This window comes from Rattus norvegicus, chromosome 20 (assembly GCF_021556685.1).
Source record: "Rattus norvegicus strain SHRSP/BbbUtx chromosome 20, alternate assembly SHRSP_T2T, whole genome shotgun sequence".
Classification (NCBI taxonomy): domain Eukaryota; kingdom Metazoa; phylum Chordata; class Mammalia; order Rodentia; family Muridae; genus Rattus; species Rattus norvegicus.
The window spans coordinates 30,226,853-30,248,656 of record NC_141553.1 but is presented as its reverse complement, the minus strand read 5'-3'; the positions used below and the strand labels follow the sequence as shown (position 1 = coordinate 30,248,656).

Sequence of the window (21,804 nt, the reverse complement as noted above, 5' to 3'; positions counted from 1 at the left end):
CCAAGAAGACTAAGTTCAAAACCAGTCTGAATGGGGCTAAATGGAGAGTCCTGTCTCAACTTGAAAAAACAGGCCTATACAAGGAATTGGCTCATGGGGGTTTTCACTTCTTGAATAAGTAGTGATTAGGTGCCCTTCCAAAAGGGCTTGAGGGGAGTCTGTCTTCCCATTGTGCCATGCAAGGGCATAGAGAAGGTCCTCATCCAAGAATGACAGGTCCTTACCTACAGAGCCTTGACCTTGGACTTTTCCTCTTTTAGAAGGTAAAACAAACTTCAGTTGTCTATGAACTACCTAATCCAAGGTATCTGTGTGGTAGTTTTTCATACAGGCAAGACAAAGACAAGAAAGAGTCTCACTTCTGCAAGACGTAAAGAGATGGAGGGAAGGACAGTCTCACGATGGAGGGGTACCCTTCTGTCTTACATCACTGTTCTATTACTGTGAAGAGACACCATGACCAAGGCAACTCTTACGAAGGAAAACATTTCATTGGGTCTGGCTTACAGTTTCAGACATTTGATCCAATACTATCATGGCAGGAAGCATGGTGGAACAGAGGCAGACACGGTGCTGGAGAGGTAGCTGAGAGTTCCACATCTGGGTCCACAGGCAACAGGAAGATACACTGGGCCTGGGATGGACTTGGGAAACCTCGAGGCCCACAGACAGTGAGTAACACAACGAGTGGGTGTGGCAACAAGGCCACACCCACTCTAACAAGACCACACCACCTAATAATCCTTTCAAACAGTGCCACTCCCTAAGCACACCTGTGAGCCTAGGGGCCATTATTTAAACCACCACCCCCTGGTGGTTTAGATGGTAACCTCCCTGTTAGTTTTGACCACATTTTTGAACCTTGAATGGATGTAATTGGGGAAAAAATCTACTGTCAGGGTAAGGGTGAAGCCAGAGAAACAGCAATGGGCACGGTTGTCACTTAGACTGCCACTGAGGAGGGGGGAAGGGATAAGGGCATTAAAAACGAGGTGCTTTAATATGAACACAGGTGGCCAGGCATGGTGGTTGGGATGGTCATGTTCGGTGTCAGTTTGACAGGATCTAGAATCACCTATGAGACAGGCTTCTGTGCATGCCTGTGGGAGATTATGTGAATGCATGAAGACCTTTGCTAACTGTGGGCAGTACCATGGGCTTGCTCCTTGGGAGGGGACACTGCTTTTATAGAATAAACCATCCAAAACACAGACACTCCTGAGGGAGGGTAAATCCGCCCTCACCCAGGGAGGGAGGGCAGTATTTTATTTAGTAGAGTATTCTTGGCGGCCAGGGGCTGGAGTCAAGGAAGCAGGACAGGAGCCAGTGCTCCCTCCCCAAGCTAACTAACTGCCTTTGATCTACTCAGAAGTCTCCGTGCTTTCAGCGATGCTCCTCAGCTTTAGGCCTTGGGCTTGGTCATTTTCTCCTCTCGGTTCTCGATCGGATGTACTAGGAGGACTTGGGCTTTGCCCATGTACTCTGGGGGATGGGAGAGGAAGCAGAAAGACAGGGAAGTACCGAGGTCAAGGTCTGCTTTGCCTTCTGTTCACCTTCGGACCTGAAATAAGGTGGTTCCCCTGTGGGAGCCCGGCTACACCCAGGTCCCTTCTCCTCCAGACATCGAACGTGAATCGAGCCCCTATGGCACACCCGCCAGACACTCTGCTGAGTGCTTGGGACCCTGCACAGCCTGACAAGGAAGAGTCATGTCCACTGGGGACAAGCATTCTCTTCTTCCCCTCCAGCTGCCACCCTATCCCACACTCTCTGGTCTAAGATACTATGTCCACCACAGGGGCCTTTTTCCTGGCTCCCTTGTCCTTGCTTGCCATTTTCACTGCCATCCATGCCTCGAATATCGACCACAGGGGCATGCCACATCATGCTCATAACCTCCAGAGTGGCTCACCCTCTCTTGTCTTCCCTCCATTGCCTCCCCACCCCCCTAACAGAGCCCAGATACCCTGTCCAGCTTGGTCTTCCATCAGTTCTATTTGTAGATTCTCCCTGGGCATTCCCAAGTGGGAGAGTCTATGCTTTATGACAGGGAGATCTCCCTGATTCACCTACTGTCCTCCCAGGGGCTTTTGTCCTTTGGATACTTCCTCTCTAAGAAATAAACCCTGATGACATAGGCACTTGTCCCAATCCTTCCCTCACGACTCCCCCCCCCTCCCCCAACTTGATACACAGTAAGTCTTCAATACACGTTTGCTGCATGCAGAAGTGAGCCAACCGACTTGGGCAGGAATCCAGCCGGAGCTGGCTTCAGCGAACCCTTTTGAGGACTCTTACCTGGTTTGTCTGTCTTGGATACTGGTGGTGTTTTCGTCTTCTTCAGGGATGGACTATAACCAAGTACAAAAGACAGGCTTGGGAGGCTGAGTCTACAGGTGGTCGGGCGAGTAGGATTTGGTGGCTGGCACGGGTGTGATAAGCCACCAGCTCTCAGGAAAAGCAAGACACCCCTCCTGAGGAGCCTGGCGCAGTGCAGTTCATGCACGGACCCAGGCACCTCCCTGCACCTCCTAAGCAGGAGCCTGAGAGCTGTCCTTCTGTGCCTGCTGACACCACAGGGAACCAAGGTTCTCTTGTCTGGAGTCATATGGGACAGCCACCACTATGGCCTTTCCCATAGCCCCTTGCCTTTCAAGCTGGTTCTGGACAAGCGGCTAATGTTCTTCTACCTTGTGTGAGCGAGCCTTAAGCTGCAGTAGCCCCCTTCACCTCATTTTCCCTGTAACTCTAGCAGAAGGCTTCAGAGAAGGGATGAAGAGGCCAACTTGGGGTTTCTCATCCAGTCATACCTTAGAACTTGCCCTCCTTGCTGCTCTCTTTCCGGTTGGCTTAGTTACAATGTTGCAACATTAGGAACTAAACCAGGGCCTGTAAAATTGTCTACCAATGAACCCCAGCCCTAGCTAGTCCTTTGTAGATAAGCTGATGAATGCTTGCCTAACTTGTGCCAAGGCAGGTTCCATCCCAGCACTGTTCAGAATGTGGTGGTGCTCACCTGTAATCCCAGCACTCAGGAGGCAGAGGCAGAAGGATCAAGAGTTCAACGTCATCTTCAAACACAAAGCAGGTTTGAGGCCAGCCTGGTCCACAAAACAAAAAACAACTACCCACCAAAATAAACCTCCCCCAAACCCGAGCCAGTTTCTCAGCCTTGTAACTGCAAATGTTATTCCCTGCAGTTTGTCCTTTCCTGACCAGCAGACCTGTGCTCCTCCTACTTCCAGACGTGACCTTTTCCCAGCCTCGCAACTTTTCTAGTCCTTAGTGTTCGGCTGGAGATGGCATTTGCTGTGCAAGTGTGCGAGGACCCAAAGTTCAGCACCCACATGGGTGCTCTCTGTCCTGATCACAGAAGCAGGATCTCTCAACTGTATTCAATGCACACTGATACATAAATCAGTGTAGCTGGCCAGCTTTGTTCAAGGATCCACCCTCCTTTCCCCATCTACAATGCAGGGATGATGGGTGGGTCAGTAAACCAGGGACTATGGTGGCGATGGATGAAGGTATGGTTCTGGGAATAGAAGGGCAGGTGAGGGGCCGGAGCCCACCTGTAGGTTGCCTGTTGTATCTCTTGAGGAGGGTCTTGAAGCTCTTGAAGTTGGTGCCACAGCTTCTCTGCTGGGATGGAGGGGAGAGGCTGGGGGATGAGCTGAGCCAAGGCCGTCTGCAGAAGCCCCAAAGCCAAATCTTTTTCTGAAAAAGCAGCCCGGGGCAGTATGCTCAGCCCTGCCCCTTTCTTACCTCATCCAGCCCAGACCCTGGTGAAGGACAGCTTTCTCTAATAGTGCTACATTCCTCAAAGGTCACCTCCCTGCCAAAACTCCCCTCCCCTCCAAATTCCCCCAACCCCTGCTTCCAAGGAAGGTCCCCACAGTGCTTGTAGCTATGTGAGCAGAGTCCTTTAGCCCTTCAGCACCCTCTCCAACCATGAAAGCCCATATGCACTTTGGTTTTGGCCCTTTCTGTCCCTTCCCCCTCCTTCCCTGCCCCCTCCCACCACCACATTTGGAAATCTGGGATTTTACACCCCTCCCCTCCAACTCCCTCCTCTTATCTAGAAACCTTGAGAGTGAGTTTTAGCTCCTTCCGAGGAGATGTGCCCTTCCACCCTGCCCTAAAGCAGATATGTTTTATAGACAAGCCTGTGTGTTCTTCCTGTTTGCAACCATGTGCATATGCTTTCTACAGCAATGGGGATGAGGGGGGTGGGGGAGTGCAGGAGGAGATGGGTGGGTGGACGGTGTCTGCTAGGTGCAATCTGGATTTTATTTTTCTCATCCCAGACACCTATGCCTGAGGTTGGTACTAAAGAAGGGTTCCCACCAAGGAATGGGGCCACAGAAATTCTGCTGGGGGAAGTGATGCTGGGAAGACTTTGGAAATGCTTTGAACTCCCTAACGAAAGGAGAGAAGGCCCTGGAATAGAAGCTGGGAGAGCACCACGTTCTGGGGGTCCTCACCTTTTGGCGGAGCGTAGAGCAGCCAGAACTGGATAGCCCTTAGAGAATCTGTTTGTAGAATCTGACAAAGAAGCTCCAGGATCTGAGTATAAGAGGACAGGTCATGGTCAGTAGGATTCCCTGCCGCACGTGCAGGCAAATGTATTAGGGAACAGTAGGATCCTCCCCTCAACATGGGATCAGTCTCTGAGCTTAGCTAAACTGGCTCCCCTAAAGGTTCCTCCATGGGAACTAGCACTTTGAGGGGGGACTTTTTGTCACAATTGTCTTAGGGGTGCAGATACACGTAAGCTCCCTGCTGGGCAGGTAAAGACCGTGGGGCCTGGGAAAAGGAAGCCATCAAATAGGGACTTTAGAACAGAATCAAGCCTCAGCTATCAGATGGGTAAACCCTTCAGTACCATAGTTCCACTGGGCTGGTTAGAACCTAGGGCCCCTCACTGGGACAGCAAAATCAGAGCTGGCCAGTCACTTCCTCAGAGACGCACCGAGTCCTGCATGCTGGGATGTTTTGGGTGGTGACTTGGGGTACCCCAAGGGCCTCCCCACCCTGGAGCTCCAAGAATCTGGAAATGTTTGCCAGGAGGTAGGGGACTCGCTGTTGGCAGCCTGCTGGCCAGATTGGGTGGTTTCTGCCAAATGCTTAGTGAGGGGTTCCATCCAGTGGAGCAGCTGGGAATCTCCATCCCTAGCTGCTTTCTTTGCCGGTGGCTTTTTCTGTGGCCTCGGGTCAAGTAGTGGCAGGATATGTTCCGTCTGTTTCTTGGATGTGCTCGGGGGACTTCCTAGGCCAGGTTGCCGGTGTTGTCTGTAGCTATGGAGGGGTGGAGGGGGTACCGGAGGTAGGAGGTGGAGCCCTAGGAATCCTAGGAAAGTGGGCTTTCCTTAGCATTTTCCAGTCACCTATCCTTGGTGGAGTAGGAACTGGGTTGGGCTTTTCCTCAGGCCTGTACCTGCTGGATGTCCACCCGAGTCTCCCAGCATCCCTTTGCAGTGGTGACCCACCCTGAGCTGCCCTTTGCCCCTTCCCAGTTCTCCCCGTCCTCCTTACCTGCCCTGGGCCCCCTCCCCACGGGACCTGAGAACTTAACTCCAGGTGCGGTGAGGCCGCCCTATGATGGAGAAAGTACCAATTCTAGCCTGGTTTTGCCTACACATCCTTTTGGGACCTGAGCCATAGACTACTATCCAACAGAGCCCAAACCTCCTCATCTGTTGAGTGGAGATCCTGGGATCTGCCTGTTCTATCCATGTTGCTAGGCCCAAAAGCACGGCCTTTAAGGGGCTGTGGAGAACACTCCCGCATTTTCATAGGGATCACTGGCATCACGGCCACACAGTGGGGCCCACTTCAAGCCTCCGTGATAAAAGGAGCAACAGAAGGCCCAGGCTAGGCTACGCTTGCAGGCCCTGCCCCCAAGCTCCTCAGGGTCTGTGCAGCTCTCTCAAGAACAATGGATGTCCTCTTCAGTTGTAATACAGTGGTAACACACGTATGGTCCCAATTTGGCCAATGACCCACAAAAGGGGACTTACGTAGAGGGGGTCAGGATGACAACAGGCTTGTCTAGAGGCAGAGGGGCTCAGAGCCCAGGAAGCTGAATCCTGGGACAGGGTCTTTCTGGTCTTACCGTCTTAGGAGGCTTCTCTGAAGAAGCCTCCCACAGACAGGGTGCTGGCTCGGAAGGCCTGGGAACCTGGAGGCTGAGACCATTGCAGTCCCTGCCTCCAGAGTAGGGGCTTACCAGCAGTTCCTGGTCCTGCAGAATGGAGGCTTGGACTCCTCCACCTTTGCCAGAAGTGTGGCCCCGCTGGGCCTGGCGATTTCGGCGGGTGAGGGCATGGCTGTAAGCAGGGATAAGCCTACCAGTCTCAGCTGAGTACTTGGCCCCCTGCTCTCTCGGAGAAGGATCCTTCATAGGAGGCTCGTCCTTCTGCTGGAACACAAGCGAGCAGAGACTCACTAGGAGCCAGCGAGGGCAGGAGAAGGCATGATGGGTGCATGGACTGTGCCACCAGACAGCTTAAGAATGGTACAAACGTTGAACAAGCTCAAATACCTGGAATCTCTGAATTGAGACGGGCAAGAGGGGAGCCATTCCCTGTCTGCCTCTACCTGCCGTGGAGCAGGTAATCATGACACCTCACTGAGGATCACAGCACTGGGTAGCATAGACACCTGGAGTTCTTCTCCATGCTAATGAGGTAACTAGATAGTCCTTCCCTTCCTGGACATTCCTTCCCTCAAAAGGTGTTAAATTCCTGGTTCACCCTGAATAAAGTGTATGCCTTTCAAGTCCACCTCCAAATAAACCGGTGTGAACAAGCGAGGACCATCCTTTCATTAAGGCTGGTGGAGGAAGGCCTTAAAGAGCCACACCTACAAGTCTGGAGGAAGGCCTTCTCTCTTCCAGCCCCTTTGGTACACTCTTCAGCCCTCATTCTCATTCAGACTGGGCTCTGCTTATCTGGGACACCAGCTCTACCTCCCCTCTCTGCCTGGGAAGGGTAAGCCTCCACTCACTCCCCCTCCCCCTCCTCCCTCCCTATTCTTGACTCTCAGTGGTACACCCCCATAACACAACATTCTCCCAGATACCGCTGTTTCCCCTTCTGGTCTGGTGAAGGAGAACACGAACTGTGGGCACCTCCACCACCACCCCTCTACCTCCCTCCCCCCAACTCTCCACACCCTCCCACTCTCCGCCCTAATTCCTGGCTCAGCTGCCCCTCCCAGTGAGGTCTGTTCCTCACAGCTTAATATCCTTCCTTCTCCATCTGCTTCGCCAACCGTGTGTGTGTGTGTGTGTGTGTGTGTGTGTGTGTGTGTGTGTGTGTGTGTGTGTGTGTGTGGTGTGAGGTGTGTGTGGTGTGTGTGCGCTTGTGTGTGTGTGGTGTGTGTGTGTGTGTCTGTGCTTGTGTGTGTATTTATGCTGTGTGTGTCTGTGTGCTTGTGTGTGTGTCTGCTTGTGTGTCTGTGCTTGTGTGTGTGTGTGTGTGTGTGTATCGGCTTGTGTATCTGTGCCTGCTTGTGTGTCTATGCTTGTGTGTGTCTGCTTGTGTGTTTGTGCTTGTGTGTGTGTCTGCTTGTGTGTCTGTGCTTGTATGTGTGTGTGGGGTGTGTATGTTCATGTGTGTACAGGTATATATGGATGCTCAGGTGTGCACGTGTGTGCAGGGAAGTCAGAGAACAGCCTCTAGTGTCATTCCTTACAGGTTTTTCCCCCTGAAATAAGGTCTCACACTAGCCTGGAACTTGTTCATCTCTGCCTTCCCGGAGCAAAGATTATAAGCATGCATTGTTATGTCAAGCTTTTTGTTTTTTAAGAGGGTTGTGTGTGTGTGTGATTGTATATGTGCGTGCCTGTGTGTGCCTGTGTGTGTGTGTGTGTGTGTGTGTGTGTGTGTGTGTTTCTCTGCATGTAAGGAGGTGGACCACATGTGTGCAGTGAGTGTCTTTTCTTTATCCCCTGGAACTGGAATTATGACTGCTTGTGCACCACCATATGGATGCTGGACACTGAACCCAGGTCCTCTGGAAGAGCGGCTGGTGCTCTTGGCCACTGAGCCATCTCTCCAGTCCTCCAACCCTCAAAGGCTTTAAAAAAAAGTTTAAAAAGGGGAGCGTTGAAGATTGAACTCAGGTCCTCATGCTTTATAAGTGTATTTTATATTTTATTTTATTTTATTTTATTTTATTTTATTTTTGAGACAGGGTCTCTCTACATAGATCTGGCTATGTTAGAACTCACTGTGTAGATCAGGCTGGCCTCAAACTCACATAGATTTTCTTGCTTCAGCCCTCCAAGGGATTAAATGCATGTTCCACTATGCCTGTCAGTAGTTTAGTGGTATATACATATACTACATATACATAACATATACACACACATATTCATATGCATACACACATGTATGTATATGTATATGTATATGTATATGTATATGTATATGTATATGTATATGTATATGTATATGTATATGTATATATGTATATGCAAGTGCTTTCTGAAGAAGCTGTGTTCCCAGCCCTTAACATTCTTTTTCTGCCCCAGGAAGCTTCTGGGTGCATGGCAGTCTTAGAGCTTCCTGTCCTTGAAATTCTAGCTATAGAGTTTACTATCTCTCCCCAAACCCCACCCCCATGGTTTTTTTTCCTTTGTTTTACTTTTTTTTTTTTTTTTCTTTTCTTTTTTTCAGAGCTGGGGACTGAACCCAGGGCCTTGCGCTTGCTAGGCAAGCGCTCTACCACTGAGCTAAATCCCCAACCCCCTTTGTTTTACTTTTATTTGCTTTGAGACAAAGCCTCAGTAAGTAGCATTGACAGACCTGGAACTTTACTGTGGAAAGCAGGTTAGCCTTAAACTTGCAGTAATCCTCCTGCCTCTGTCCCCCTGGTGCTGAGATTAGAGATGTGCATCGCCAAACCCATTTTTCTTCTCACTTTAAAACAGAGGAGACCTGGACATTCAACTGAGCTACTCTGAGCACCATGATGAGTTAGCTGCAAGCAGGGACAAGAAGCCATGTCCCCACCTCTACACACAAGTTGACCAAAACACACTCCATTAAAAAGGGCCAGGTCTGGGGCTGGAGAGATGGCTCAGTGGTTAAGAGCACCCGACTGCTCTTCCAGAGGTCATGAGTTCAATTCCCAGCAACCACATGGTGGCTCACAACCATCTGTAAAGAGATCCGATTCCCTCTTCTGGTGTATCTGAAGACAGCTACAGTGTACTTACATATAATAAATGAATAAATCTTTAAAAAAAAAAAAAAAAAAAAAGGGCCAGGTCTGTCCCTTAGCATTTTGTCCTGGAATAAGACCCTTGAAATCATCTCCATTCTGTCTGAAAGCCTCCAGTGACTCTCCACTCCTGATGGAACTGGATCCTAACTAGTGTGGGACGTTAAGAATGTTTTCCTCCCTACATTCAAAGTCATCCCCCCCTGCCCCCACCTCTCACCTCTCCATACCCTGTGCTCCAGGCTCTGTTCTCTTAAGATATCCTGAGATGGGGGTTGGGGATTTAGCTCAGTGGTAGAGCGCTTGCCTAGGAAGCGCAAGGCCCTGGGTTCGGTCCCCCGCTGTGTGTGTGTGGGGGGGGGGGTGTGGTGGTGGTGGGGAGAACCAAAAAAAAAAAGATGTCCTGAGATGGGCCTGGGTGGGTGGGTGGGGTCTCTGTTCAGAAGTCTTCCTCATATAAGCATCCATGGAGGAACCTAGAGCAGCGGTTTTCAAACTGTATGTTGTGACCCATTGGGGAGTCAAACGACCCTTTCACAGGGGTCTCTTAAAACCATCCTGCCTGTCAGATATTTACATTATGATTCATAACTAGTGAAATTGCAGTGGTTAAGTAGCAATGGAAATAATTTTATTGGGGGGAATGTCACTAAAACATGAGGAATTGTATTTAAGGGTCAGGTTAAGAACCGCTGCTTTAGAGGGTACTCCTGGGGACACTTCCTGGATTTCTCTACTAGGTGTGATTTTGTGTTTCTTTGACCTTCACTGTCACCTTCATGATTATGAGGGTCCTTCCTCTCCCATGCCAGCTGCTGAGCATTGGAGGAACTTACAAAGGCTTTTTTTCTAGTCTCCATTCTTTGTTCAACACCAACCTCATTGGTTGTTGACGCGATTTCCTTAGTGAAGAAAGTCACTCGGGAGGCCAGGTCCTTTAAATTCTTCCTCCAGGTGGCTGAGAGGAGATGACAGGACAAGAGGAGGGGGTGACTGACTGTTTTGCCACCCCTGTGACATCAGGACTGGGATGGAGAGGAAAGGTTCTAGACAGAAGTAGCCCCTCACTTTGTAAGCCTTTCTGTCCCAAAGGCTTAGAAACTGCCCTGGATCAGGGTTTGCTAATGTTGGCAGTCTCCCCTGAGTCCTCTCCGTGCTGGAGGACGTTAGGCTACTGTGTCTAAATGCAAGCAGTTTGATCTGATATCTCTTCCCCCTTGAGATGCCTGGAGCCTACACTGAAATTCAGGAAAGATGCCGTGTCTCTTGATAAGACAGCAAATGACGGGGCTGGAGAGATGGCTCAGAGGTTAAGAGCACTGACTGCTCTTCCACAGGTCCTGAGTTCAAATCCCAGCAACCACATGGTGGCTCACAACCATCTGTAATGAGATCTGATGCCCTCTTCTGGTGTGTCTGAGGACAGGGACCGTGTACTTACATATAATAAATAAATAAATCTACAAAAAAAAAAAGCAAGTGACTCTCAAGACAGGTTTAGTGTTTGTTCTATAGCGAGCTCTCAAACTTATCTGCCCTGAACTGGCTGTCACCCTGTTCAGCAGGATCTCTTCCACACCCTATCCTCCTGGCTCTCCCACACACACATCCCTGGAACAGAAGAGTAGGGCTTGACCTCCAAAGTCTCTCCAACATCACAGCTGGAGGTCCGGATAAACCTCTGCCCCAGAGTACCTGTCACTAAATATTACAAGACACTAAATATAACTAAACATAAGGTGTTGCTCTCGTCTCTAGCGCCAAGTCACATGACTAAGGCCCAAATCGGCTTAACTTCATTACTTCTTAAATCCAAACAGGGTGGATTTGCGGGTGGCAGGAAATGAGAGAAAAGAGGGACCCGGTTAGAAGAACAATGGCTCCTTCCTTCACTGGCCTCTGCCCAACCACACACTTCGGGGAAGGTATGAGCCCCACGTAGAACTGCCTGGCCAAAGTACTCACCGGAAGTAGAAAGCCGGGGCTTCCGATTGGACTGTGGATCCCCAATGGGAACAGAGACGGTAGGCATCCCCATCACACAGGGGGTTAAGAATGAGGGCTGAGTCAAGGCCGCCAGAGAGAACTCGTCCCTGACCATGCAGATGGGCTTGCCAGCGATATCTGCAGAGGGAGTGAGATCTGTGGGCTGGACCCAAGGAGCTCCAGGGGGCTGGTGAGGGGCGGGGAGTGCTCCAGGTCCTCCTCTTCCTGTAACTAGAAACTCATAGTGTTAGAGCCCACAACTAGACCAGCAGCCACTTTACTCGTGGGCACAAGGACAAGAAGGCCTGTTCAGGGTCACCAGTGAGTTGGGCACACAGAGGCAAGACAGTCTTCATGGGACCTCCTCCTGAAGGCCTTCTGGCTTTACGTGACAGGTCAGTGAATTGTAGGTAGTTTACAGCAAAGACACAGGGGTTGGGAAGACAGTTCAGTTGGTAAGTGCTTGCCTTGAAAGCAAGAGAACTTGTGTCCAATACTTAGACCCATGACTTTTTAAAAAGGTCTAGGGAAGACGGTTTGTGAGTAAAATCACTTGACATGCAAATGTGAGGTTCTGAGTTTGAATCCCCAGGACCCACATAAAAGTCAGATAAAAGGCATTTGTATAATCTAGTGTTCCTATGTACGGGAAGATTTGGGGAAGAAAGAAAATACCCAGGAAGCTTGCTGGCGATCTAACCTGGCATATATGATGGAAAAACAAAGATACTCTGTATCAAACAAGGTAGAAGGCAAAGACTGACCGCTGAGGCTGACCTCTGACTTCCACAAGCAAACCTGGCCACAGGTTCATCCATATTCATAAGGGTGAATGTGCACACACATACATACACAGAAAGCCAAGCATGGTGGCCCAGGCTTATAATCCTAGAGCTGGGTAGGTGGAGGCAGGAGGATTTCCTAGTGCTCACGGGACCAGCCATCAGCCAAATGGGGATGGTGCCTGGGGGACAGCAGCTATGGTTGTTGTCTGGCCTCTACCTGCACACACATGAGCATGCATGTGCGCGCACACACACACACACACACACACACACACACACAAGTGGGGGGGGGTACAGTAAGAACAATAGAAAAGCTATACAGGGTGGAGGAGAGTCTTGATCTGAGAGAGATTGGTCTGAACAATCAATTACATTATCACCAATCCAGAGGCAAGGAACAGTGTGGCTAGGCCTTTGCTGCTCTAGCCTCTGGATCCTCATTCTCCTGGCTTCTTGACCTCTCCTCATCTCCTCTATCATCTCCTAATTTTCTCAACCTGCGAATCCAAAGCTCTGTTCTCACATGTCCTCACAGGGCACTGTTCCCTCCCAAATGGCTCTCATAGTGGTATCTCCCTGCCTGTTCTGCTTCCTCTGCCAGTGGCTCCTCCCCACCTCTACCTCCTCCCCAACTGGCCCTTGATGGCTTCTTGGTATTAGGGTTTTCTGGTCCACTATTGCCCAAGCTGACCAATAAGGAATGACGTCGATGCCTCTTTGCCCTGTATACTTCACCTGCAGTCAGTGGTCAAATCCTTTCCCTTCTGTACCTCTAGACCAGAGCTATGGAATCTTCCACTGCTCCATGGTTTAGCTTCCATCAAGGCCAGTGTGACCTTGTTCGAATATCCCTCATGGTCACTTCTGGGCTGTCACCCTCCCAGTGGTCCCACTTGAATCAGTGAAGTGATGTTGTCTATTATTATTATTATTATTATTATTATTATTATTATTATTCAGGCAAAAATCTCACTAGGTAGCACAGGCTAAGCAGGACCTCTTATATAGACCAGGCTTTACACTCGTGGTGATACTTCTGCCTCTGCATTCCAAATGCTAGGGTTACAGGAGTATACACTATGTCAGGCTGAGGTGACTTAAGGCAGCACCAGTGGCCTCTTTGTCCACCCGATCTGGCTCCAATGCCTGTCTGAACCCATCTCTTCTCCTCTACTTGGTGTCCTGCCCCAGACACCGAGGGGCTCTCCTGCTGTACCTCCAACAGAGCCAGGACCTCTGTGTCCCTCTGCAGGATGTTCTTGTGCTTAGTTGACCTGTGCCCACGGGTTTCACTTGTCCTTTAATTTTTCTCAATATCATGTAATTTACTGGGACCCTTGTGACAACCTTTTGAAAATAGCCATTTCCCCTCTTGTAGCCCGACACAGACATTTACTCTGTCTCATCCCTCCCAGGTGGACGTCAGCTCCAGGACAGCAGTGACAGTAGTCTGTTTCTGTCTGTCGTCATATTCTTAGAATCCACACAAGTGTCCTCTCGGAGCTCGCAATGCTGTGGATGGATGGGTGGGTGGACTGATGGCCAAAAGATCCAAGCAGCATGAGTCGGAAGTCGAGAGTCTCCCTTATAGGCCGCAGTTTCCTCTAGCCCCCCAGATCAGTCCTGGCTTGGCCACTGGGCAGCCTTAGGACCTCCACACTCTCTTGACTCTACCAGGGAAATGTGAGTGCATGCTTCTTCTATAGCAGATCTCAAGATCAATCAGCGATTGACCTCCTCCCGCCCCCCAACCCCGCTTCTGCAGCCCCCCCCCAACCCCCGCAGCCAGATCCTGCGCCCTCTGCCAATCGACCGACCGCCGCCTCTACAGGTCCCTGTGGCCAGATCCCGCGCCCTCGGCTGTACCTTGGATATGAGTCACTCGCTGTGCTTGCGGGTGATGCCTCGAGAAGAAGGAATGATGGCTGAGGCGTCCAAAGCGGTAGGCACCGGGTGTTGGTTGCAGTGTTGGGGGCTTTGTGGTCTTCAGGTCCTCGTGGATCAGCTCGAAATCCACAATGCCTGGGACCACAGGCTCTTTCTGGAACCCAACATCCCCGTGGCTCCTTGGAACTTGCTCCGGCTTCTTCTCAGGCTGGGGCTCTGTCTTTGGACTGAAGCAGGGATGGTTAAAGAGAGACCAGTGAGGGGTTGGGGATTTAGCTCAGTGGTAGAGCGCTTGCCTAGGGAGCGCAAGGCCCTGGGTTCGGTCCCCAGCTCCGGGGGAGGGGGGGGGGAAGAACCAAAAAAAAAAAAAAAAAGACCAGTGGTGTTTCCTCTGGCTCACCAGGCCTCGAGGACTCAAGTGCCTATCATGAAGCCCAGCCCCAGAGGCTGAAGTCTGCCTTTATGGCACCCCCACCCAAGGACCCCCCACAAAGCTTGGCTCCCCCAGAATCCTTTCTCAATGATGCCATTTGGTCCCAGTGGGCCTCTGTCTTCCTAAGATGCCTTGGTGGGGAGCTGGGGCCCATCTGTCAGAGAGCAGATGGAACCTCCCAGGATCCCCGCTTTCTTCCTGAGACCAGATCTAAAACCAGAAAGAGAAACCTCAGACCCACCTAGTCACCTCATCCCCTACTAGGTGCCAAACACCCTTTATATACACTCCCCGGGAACAGAGGCTGGCCCCAACATAAGCTTCTCCCCAAACCAAAAAATTGGCAACCCCCCAAAATTAGCTGTTGCCTCCCCTGGGTCATTATTATCTTAGCTTCAGCACCCAGGGGTGAGAACTAGAGCCAAGACCAGGGTGGTCTTAGTGAGTCCTTTGCCCACGTGGTCCCTCCCTGGAGACGCGGAACTGACACCAAAGCGGCTGGGGTGGGGTGGGGTGGGGGTGGGGGAGCAGGACGCGAGAAGCGTCCAACTCTTGTCTTGCTGGGTGAGGCTGGAGACCAGCTGTCTCAGGTTCCCAGCAACCCATCCTTTGCCCAGGATTTGAGGATGCTTAGTCTCTGTCCCTGAAGGAAGCCGAAGTCTGTGTCCCAGGAGAGCCTGCACTCTACCACCTGCCTGGTGGCTTTCTGCACTTCCTTCTCTTGCTGGCCCTGGCTGGAGGGAGGTCCCTTGGTGGAGTGGAGGTGGGCTGGGAATATGCTAAGCCAGGTGCGCCTCCCCCGATTCCTGGGAAGACGTTGCTGGGCGGCCCCCTGAGTAGCCTGTTCCATTCTCCTTCCTTTCAGCTCTAGGCAATCCGGGTCTTAAAGAAAGAAAGCAAACCTCTCTGAAGTGCCGGTACCCAGTGCGAGACTTCCTTTACTCCCAAATAAAGGGGAAGTCTCTGGAAACCCCAGAGCCCCTCTGCTGTAGCCCTACCTCCTCCTGTGTATTTCAGAGACCTGTGTCAACACAGCCACCCAGGCCCTCGGCAGATGGAGATAGAGGGCATTCTGAGGTGAGGGAAAGGCTTTCCCTGGACCTTGGACCCCTGTTTACCAACTTCCTCCAAGGCTATCCTGCCCCATCTCCCCTTTGCCTTACATGCTCCTCTCCAGCCCATGTGCCGTGTAGGGCCTCACCTCACTAGAGGATGCTCATCCAGCTGTTTCACCTCTGTAGTCATAGCAGGGTTTGCAATGAGAGATGAAAAGATTAGACTGGGAATGCCGGCGTCTTCTATGGCTGGCACAGCTCTCGTGGTCTGGTGGCGGGTGTGCAAACTGGAACACAAGATCTGAGGGCGAGAGGAGGACAACACCTGGTAAAGCTGGACACTGTCTCACCCAGTCATTTCTCTCCCAGACACAAGAGAAACTCCTACAGCTGCCTGACTTAGGCTGTCTGGGGGAGTAGCCCCATCCAGAGGGTCCAAAACAGCCCAAACCCAGTGACTTCACCTATGTCTAAACACTGGAGTAAAGCTTTGTTCAGACCATTGAGATTTTTTGTTGCTGTGAGAAGCAATGAACTGTAGTGACAGCCACAACAAGGACCAACCATGCAAACACAGCGCTTAGTATGGTTTGGAAGCCCATGGAGTGAGTGGTTCTCAACCTGTGGGTCGCAACCCCAAATGACCTCACAGGGGTCAAATATGCGATGTTTACGTTATGATTCATAACAGTGTCAAAATTAGTTATGAAGAAGCAATGAAATCATTTTATGGTTGGGGGTCACCACAACACGAGGGACTGTATTAAAGTGTCACAGCATTAGGAAGGTTGAGAAGCAAGGACATAGGTCTCACTATGTAATCCTAACTGGACTAGAACTCATACGGAGACCAGGCCAGCCTTGGTCTCAGGCTTACAGAGATCCACCTGTGTCTGACTCCAGAGTGCTGGGGTTAAAGGCCTCTCTCTACCATGCCCAGCTTTGAGTTGCCTTTTAAAAGTAAAGGACCAGTAAGATGGCTCAACAGGCTGAGGCATTTGCCACCAAGCCTGAGTTTAGTCCCTGTAACCCACATAATGGTAAAAGAAGGTCAACGCTTCCAAGTTGCTCTCTGACCTCTACACACACACACACACACACACACACACACAAACACACAAACACTAATATATATACAACATACACATACATCCATATACACATACAAACACATACAAACCCATTCAAACACATTCATCCACACATCATAAATACATACATCATACGCACATACCCTTACATAACCATCCATACACGCATGCTCATATACACACATCCATACCATACACACACATCCATATACATCATTCTTTCACACACATCTAAACACAAACATCCAAACACACACATCCATCCACACACATACACTCCTACATCACACACCCATATACACATCCCCAAACACACATACTCATACACACCTAACCCCAAACACACAACACACACAAACACACCTACTCCCAAACACACACATACACACACATTTATACACACCTACCCCAAACACACATGCTCATATACATGCACCCTTATATACACACACTCATATACACACCCCCAAGCGTGCACACACACACAAACACACACACATACACGCCTACCCCAAACACACATGCTCATACACACACACTCTTATATACACACACTCATATACACACCCCCAAGCATGCACGCACGCGCACACACACAAGTTCCCAGGCAAATAGAATCATCACAAACATGAGATCACTCAATAATATAACTAAGGACGTTCCCCTAGTGGCATTTTGGGTGGGGACAGGAGGAGAGGCCACAGGAGATGAGTTAGTGGTGGTGCTGTGGTTCTTGAACAGGCGACTCGTTTACTGCAGCTCAGTAAACCAATGAAAATAAATGGATGAAAGACGATAGATATCAAAGCTAAAATGATGATTAAATCTAAAGCCCCTGGGGACAGGATGTGAGTGAGTTCTGAGAAAGGCCCTAGAACCACAGATCTGCAAGGCTCTCTGAGATGCCTCAGGACCACCTCCATCGGGTTAGTAGCATGTGATGGGTTTGCCTCATTTGAGGCTGCACAGCCAAGGGCCAGCATAGGCATCTGACTAACAGGCTGCTGATCTTTTGTCTAAAAACAGTGAGCAGGGCTCCCTCTTCAGGAAGCTTCATGTAGGTATCATCGATGGCAAGGGCTGGGGTTCTTAGATGCTTCATGCTTGAAGACAGGGCATGTGGAAGTCCCTCAGCCACCTGCCTACAGGAAAAGGTGCTCTTTAGGGAAGAGACTCTCAAACGTTTTTGACCATCACAACAGCAAGAAATCCATTTTTTCCTTAGGTCTAAATTCACATGAGTGTTTGTGTGTGTGCGCGTGTGTGCATGCATGTGTGTATGTGTCAGCAATGAACATGGGGGGTACTCTGAAGCAATAGCTACACATAAGATGTGAATGGATACTTATATCTTGGGTTTTTTTTCTTTTCTTCATGAATGTTAAACATGACCCACTAAATTCTTTAATAAGCTTATGAGTCAACACCCACCTACAGGGGTCAATAGGGACCTAGGAAGAGAGACAGATGAGGCCTACTGTAGCCCATCCCTGCCATTTCCTGCTTCTGATCCTGGGCACCTTGACAGTCAGGTACAAGAGATCCCAAGGGAGCCACCGATGTAACCGCAGACACCCTCTCATCCCCCCCCCCACCATTCCTTTTTCATCACCTGGAGCCAGGACCCATTTCATTCCCTGTCCCTGCAGAGAGGTCCCTGAACTCACCAGGAAGATGTCCCACTATAGCATATGAGCTAGAAGCCCCTGGTGCCTGACCAGGATGGATAAGACTAATCGAAGGCTTGTCGGAATTGTGGGCAAACCTGTTGCTTTGTGACTGTGCTGAGCCCAGTGGTTGCTAGGTTACCCCTCCCCCCCCAACTCCAGAACATAGCCCAACACCTTTCTCCCCCACCACCTTGGAATTCATCTTTCCCCTTCCTGGGGGGGGGGGTGTAGAGAGCTCCCTGAGGACTCTCTCTTGACCCTTGAAACTCCTCCTCTGCTTCCTATCCACGCACTTCCAATACGGACCCACGCAAGCAGGTTAGCCACCCCGTTGAATCAGCCAGCAGCCGACAGAGGGTGAAAATCTGTCCAAGGATTCAGGCTAGGCTGGGTTCTGGTCTTGCCACTCTTGACAAAGCCAGATGGTGCTGTGCAGGGCTCTGCCTCTGGGAGCTTTCATTCTTAGGATCAGTCCTGGGGGAGCTGGCTACTTTCTTGGGTAGAGACAAGGAACCCAATCACAGGATCAGGAGGGTCCTGGTGGCTTCACTTGGCCAGGTGATGGGAGGGAAGATTAAGGTCTTCTGTTAGTCAAGGTGTCTGCATTACCAGGGGTATAAAGTGAAATTACCCTCTGTTAAAAAAATCCCATTCTGCCATTTATCCTGATGTGATCTCAGTCTACCCAAAGGCTCTGAATCTCATGTCTCTGACCCTATCAGAGTTTCTGCTACGGCAGGAATGATAGAAATGTCTATAAAACCGAGTTCCCGGTATAGCAGGAATAGCAGGTGCCTGTTTTCTACAGTCTCCCCAAGTTTCATCTAAATCTAACCACTTAGGCACATTATGAACAATTTTCTAACCTATCTGCATTTTGGTTTTGTTTTGTTTTCAAAATTTTGCTCAGGAGGCCAGGCAGGGGGTTAATTACTCTCGGAGGCTCAGGTCCAGTAGGGCTGAGATGGGGTCCCCACTTATTGTCCCTTGGAAATCGAGTTAACACACATTAAAGTGCTTAGAACAACGTGCGGCATCAAATCCGATCTCTTAACTATTGCTGTGTAGGCTGGGGCTGGGAAATGAATGCTCTTGCCCACTTCCAGGCTTGTTCTGAAGAATAAATGAACTGATCAGAGGGGTTGGGGATTTAGCTCAGTGGTTGAGCGCTTGCCTAGCAAGTGCAAGGCCCTGGGTTCAGTCCCCAGCTCCGAAAAAAAAAAAAAAAAAAAAAAACGCATAAAAAAATCCTGTTCTGGAAGCTGTAGTGTGTCACCATGTGTCCCACAGTCCCACAGTGTACCCCTCCCTGCACACATCTTCACTTGCAAATATTCATTGCAGTGGCTTATTGGCCTGGTTCCAGATCTCTGGCTTTGGTAACACCATCAATACTGGATCCTCACTGGGACTCCTTCTGGTTATCTGTTGTTGCCCGGCATCATGGAGCTCCTGCAGCTTTGGATCAACAGGAACAGCATTTTCACATGCCCAAACAGTTCACAGATGACATAGATTTGGGGGTGGACCAACTCAAAGCCCTGGGTCTGGGCCTGGGTGGCAGCTGAGTTGGTCAGTCTTGTGCTGGCTAGTTTTACGTCAAGTTAACGCCAGCTAGAGACACTGGAGAGGAAGGAGCCTCATTGAGAAAAGGCTTCCTTAAGCTTGGGCCGTAGACAGGCCTGTTAGGCAGTTTCCTAATTAATGATTGGTGGAGGAAGGCCCAACCCACTGTGGGTGGAGTCACCCTTGAGCCAATCAGAAAAGCACGCTGAGCCAGCCAGGAGGAGCCTGCTGGGAAGCAGCATCCTTCACAGTCTGTGTTAGCTCCTGCCTACAGGTTCCTGTTCTGACTTCTGATGATGAACAGTGCTGTGGAAGCAAAAGACAAATAAACCCTTTCCTCCTCAAGTTGCTTTGGTCACGGTCTTTCATCACGTCAATAGTAACCCTAACTAGGACACCTAACCTGCTTGGTGAGTTCCAGGTTAGTGAGAGTCCTGAGGAATGTTATTTTAAGGTCGATTTCTGACCTTCACATGTGCACCTCTCCCTGCACACACACACAGAAGAGATGTTCGAAGGAACAATTGATGACTACCATTACTGGTCACTAAGTGAAAGTAGGATGTGGGGTGACTTCTTTGTCCGTAACTACCTTTCGTGATTCATTCACTTTATTTCTCTGAAGTCCAAGCCAGATACAGTAATGTGGGAGCAAGGTTAATCCTGGGTCCGGGAGCAGTTTTGGCTGGGAGCCATATGTATAGGCTCTGTAAGCCAAGAAGGCTAGAGAAAGCGTCCGGAAGCTGGTCTAGAAATAAGGCCGTTGTTTTTCAGAACTGATGGGGTGTCTCTCAGGGCTGCCTCACTGCATTGTTCTGAGGCGTCTAGACTCTGTGGGTAGACTCCGGGGAGCAAAGAGATTGAAATGGATAGCTCTGAGCAAGCCTTAACCTCTCCTAATGCTCCCCCCTCTCACCTGAAGCGGGCCAGGGGTGGGGGGGTGGGGAGTAGGGGGTGGGGATGTGATTGGACTCTAGCCACTGCAGAGGAAGGCAGCCTCTGACTCTGCCCTTGTTTCCAAAACTTCCCTCGAGATTATTCTGTGTCTGAGAGGGGACTTTTCCTGGGTCTGTTTCTTCAGGGTTCGGGTGACGCTTCAGAAACCAGCCTGAAAGCCCTTGTTGCACGTTCCTGGGCAGTCTGGTGACTACTGATACAAATCCTACCGTGTTTGAAGCAGGGAGGGCTTTCCTCCCACGAGCAGCTCCTTCCTGCAGCTTCCAGCACTGGGGGGGGGGGGGGTGTCCCACCGAATCTGCTGACACAGCTGAGAAACCCCCTGCCTCGCATCCTAGGGTGCCCTTTAATGTGTCCACATTGTGCTGAGCCAAAGCTGGGGTGGGGAAGTCAGGGGATGTCTTAAGACAGTGGGGGCAAATGGCAGAAGCAGGTAGATCTCTGTGATTTCAAGGGCATCCTGGTCTACAGAGCACGTTCCAGAACAGCCAGGGCCACACAGAGAAACCCTGTCACAAACAACAAAACAAAACAAACAGAATGAGAAAAAAATTAAGAGAAGAGAGAAATGTCTGAAGTACTGGTTTGCAGAGGAACTGGAGACCTGAGTACTGTCAGAAAGAGGAGTGAGCTGGGCTGAATGGGGAGACTGAGATGGGAAGGTTACCTCCAGCTCAAGGCCAGCCTGGGCTAAACAGAGAAGTCTTGTCTAGTGTAAATAAGAAAGACAGAAGACAGGAGAGCAGAGGGGAGGGGAGGGGAGGGGAGGAAGAGGAAACAGAGAGAGACAGAAAAAGAGAGAGAGAGAGAGAGAGAGAGAGAGGAGAGGAAAAGAGGGGAGGGGAGAAAGGAGGGGAGACGGAGGAAGAGAGAGCGAGAGAAGAAGGAGGAAGAGGAAGAGGAGGAGGAGGAAGAGGAGGGGAGGGGGAAGAGGACAGGAGAACAGGAGAGGGGAGAGGAGAGAGAGAATGAGAGAGAGACAGATGTAGAGAGATGGAGGGATGTGGGGGGACAGGGAAGAAGGAAGGGAGATCTGCCTTGGAGTGGTTGGAGGTGGGGCCCTCTGCTTCATTCTCTCAGGAAAAGAGGACTAATATTAGACTTCACAGAAAAGGCAGAACAGAGAGTGACATTTATAATGGA

At 50.3% G+C, this 21,804-nt stretch overlaps 1 protein-coding gene and 1 long non-coding RNA gene across 15 annotated transcripts; one reads left to right on the top strand and one right to left on the bottom strand.

Moving 5' to 3' along the window:
• Positions 1 to 1,219: 1,219 nt before the first annotated feature.
• Positions 1,220 to 18,279, bottom strand: Tbata (thymus, brain and testes associated). 14 transcript variants are annotated; one of them, XR_015645009.1, is made up of 12 exons: positions 15,524 to 15,614; positions 15,018 to 15,204; positions 13,869 to 14,116; positions 11,197 to 11,355; positions 10,110 to 10,189; positions 6,230 to 6,421; positions 5,536 to 5,596; positions 4,973 to 5,298; positions 4,485 to 4,566; positions 3,573 to 3,717; positions 2,299 to 2,351; positions 1,220 to 1,482 (listed from the first exon to the last, which is right to left on the bottom strand). XR_015645009.1 is itself a non-coding variant. In XM_087598150.1 (12 exons), exons 2-12 carry the CDS (start codon positions 15,170 to 15,172, stop codon positions 1,362 to 1,364), a joined length of 1,674 nt encoding a protein of 557 aa, XP_087454276.1. In that variant the 5' UTR covers positions 15,173 to 15,204; positions 15,524 to 15,614; the 3' UTR covers positions 1,220 to 1,361. The 14 variants fall into 14 exon arrangements, 10 of the variants coding, with proteins under 10 accessions (XP_087454276.1, XP_087454277.1, XP_087454278.1 ...); XR_015645010.1 differs by having other exon boundaries at positions 6,230 to 6,418; XM_087598150.1 differs by having other exon boundaries at positions 4,973 to 5,350.
• LOC147998631 (uncharacterized) lies at positions 11,249 to 15,879 on the top strand. Its single transcript, XR_015645842.1, has 3 exons — positions 11,249 to 11,612; positions 13,834 to 13,944; positions 15,188 to 15,879. It is a non-coding gene; the product is annotated as an uncharacterized LOC147998631 (long non-coding RNA).
• Positions 18,280 to 21,804: the final 3,525 nt, after the last annotated feature.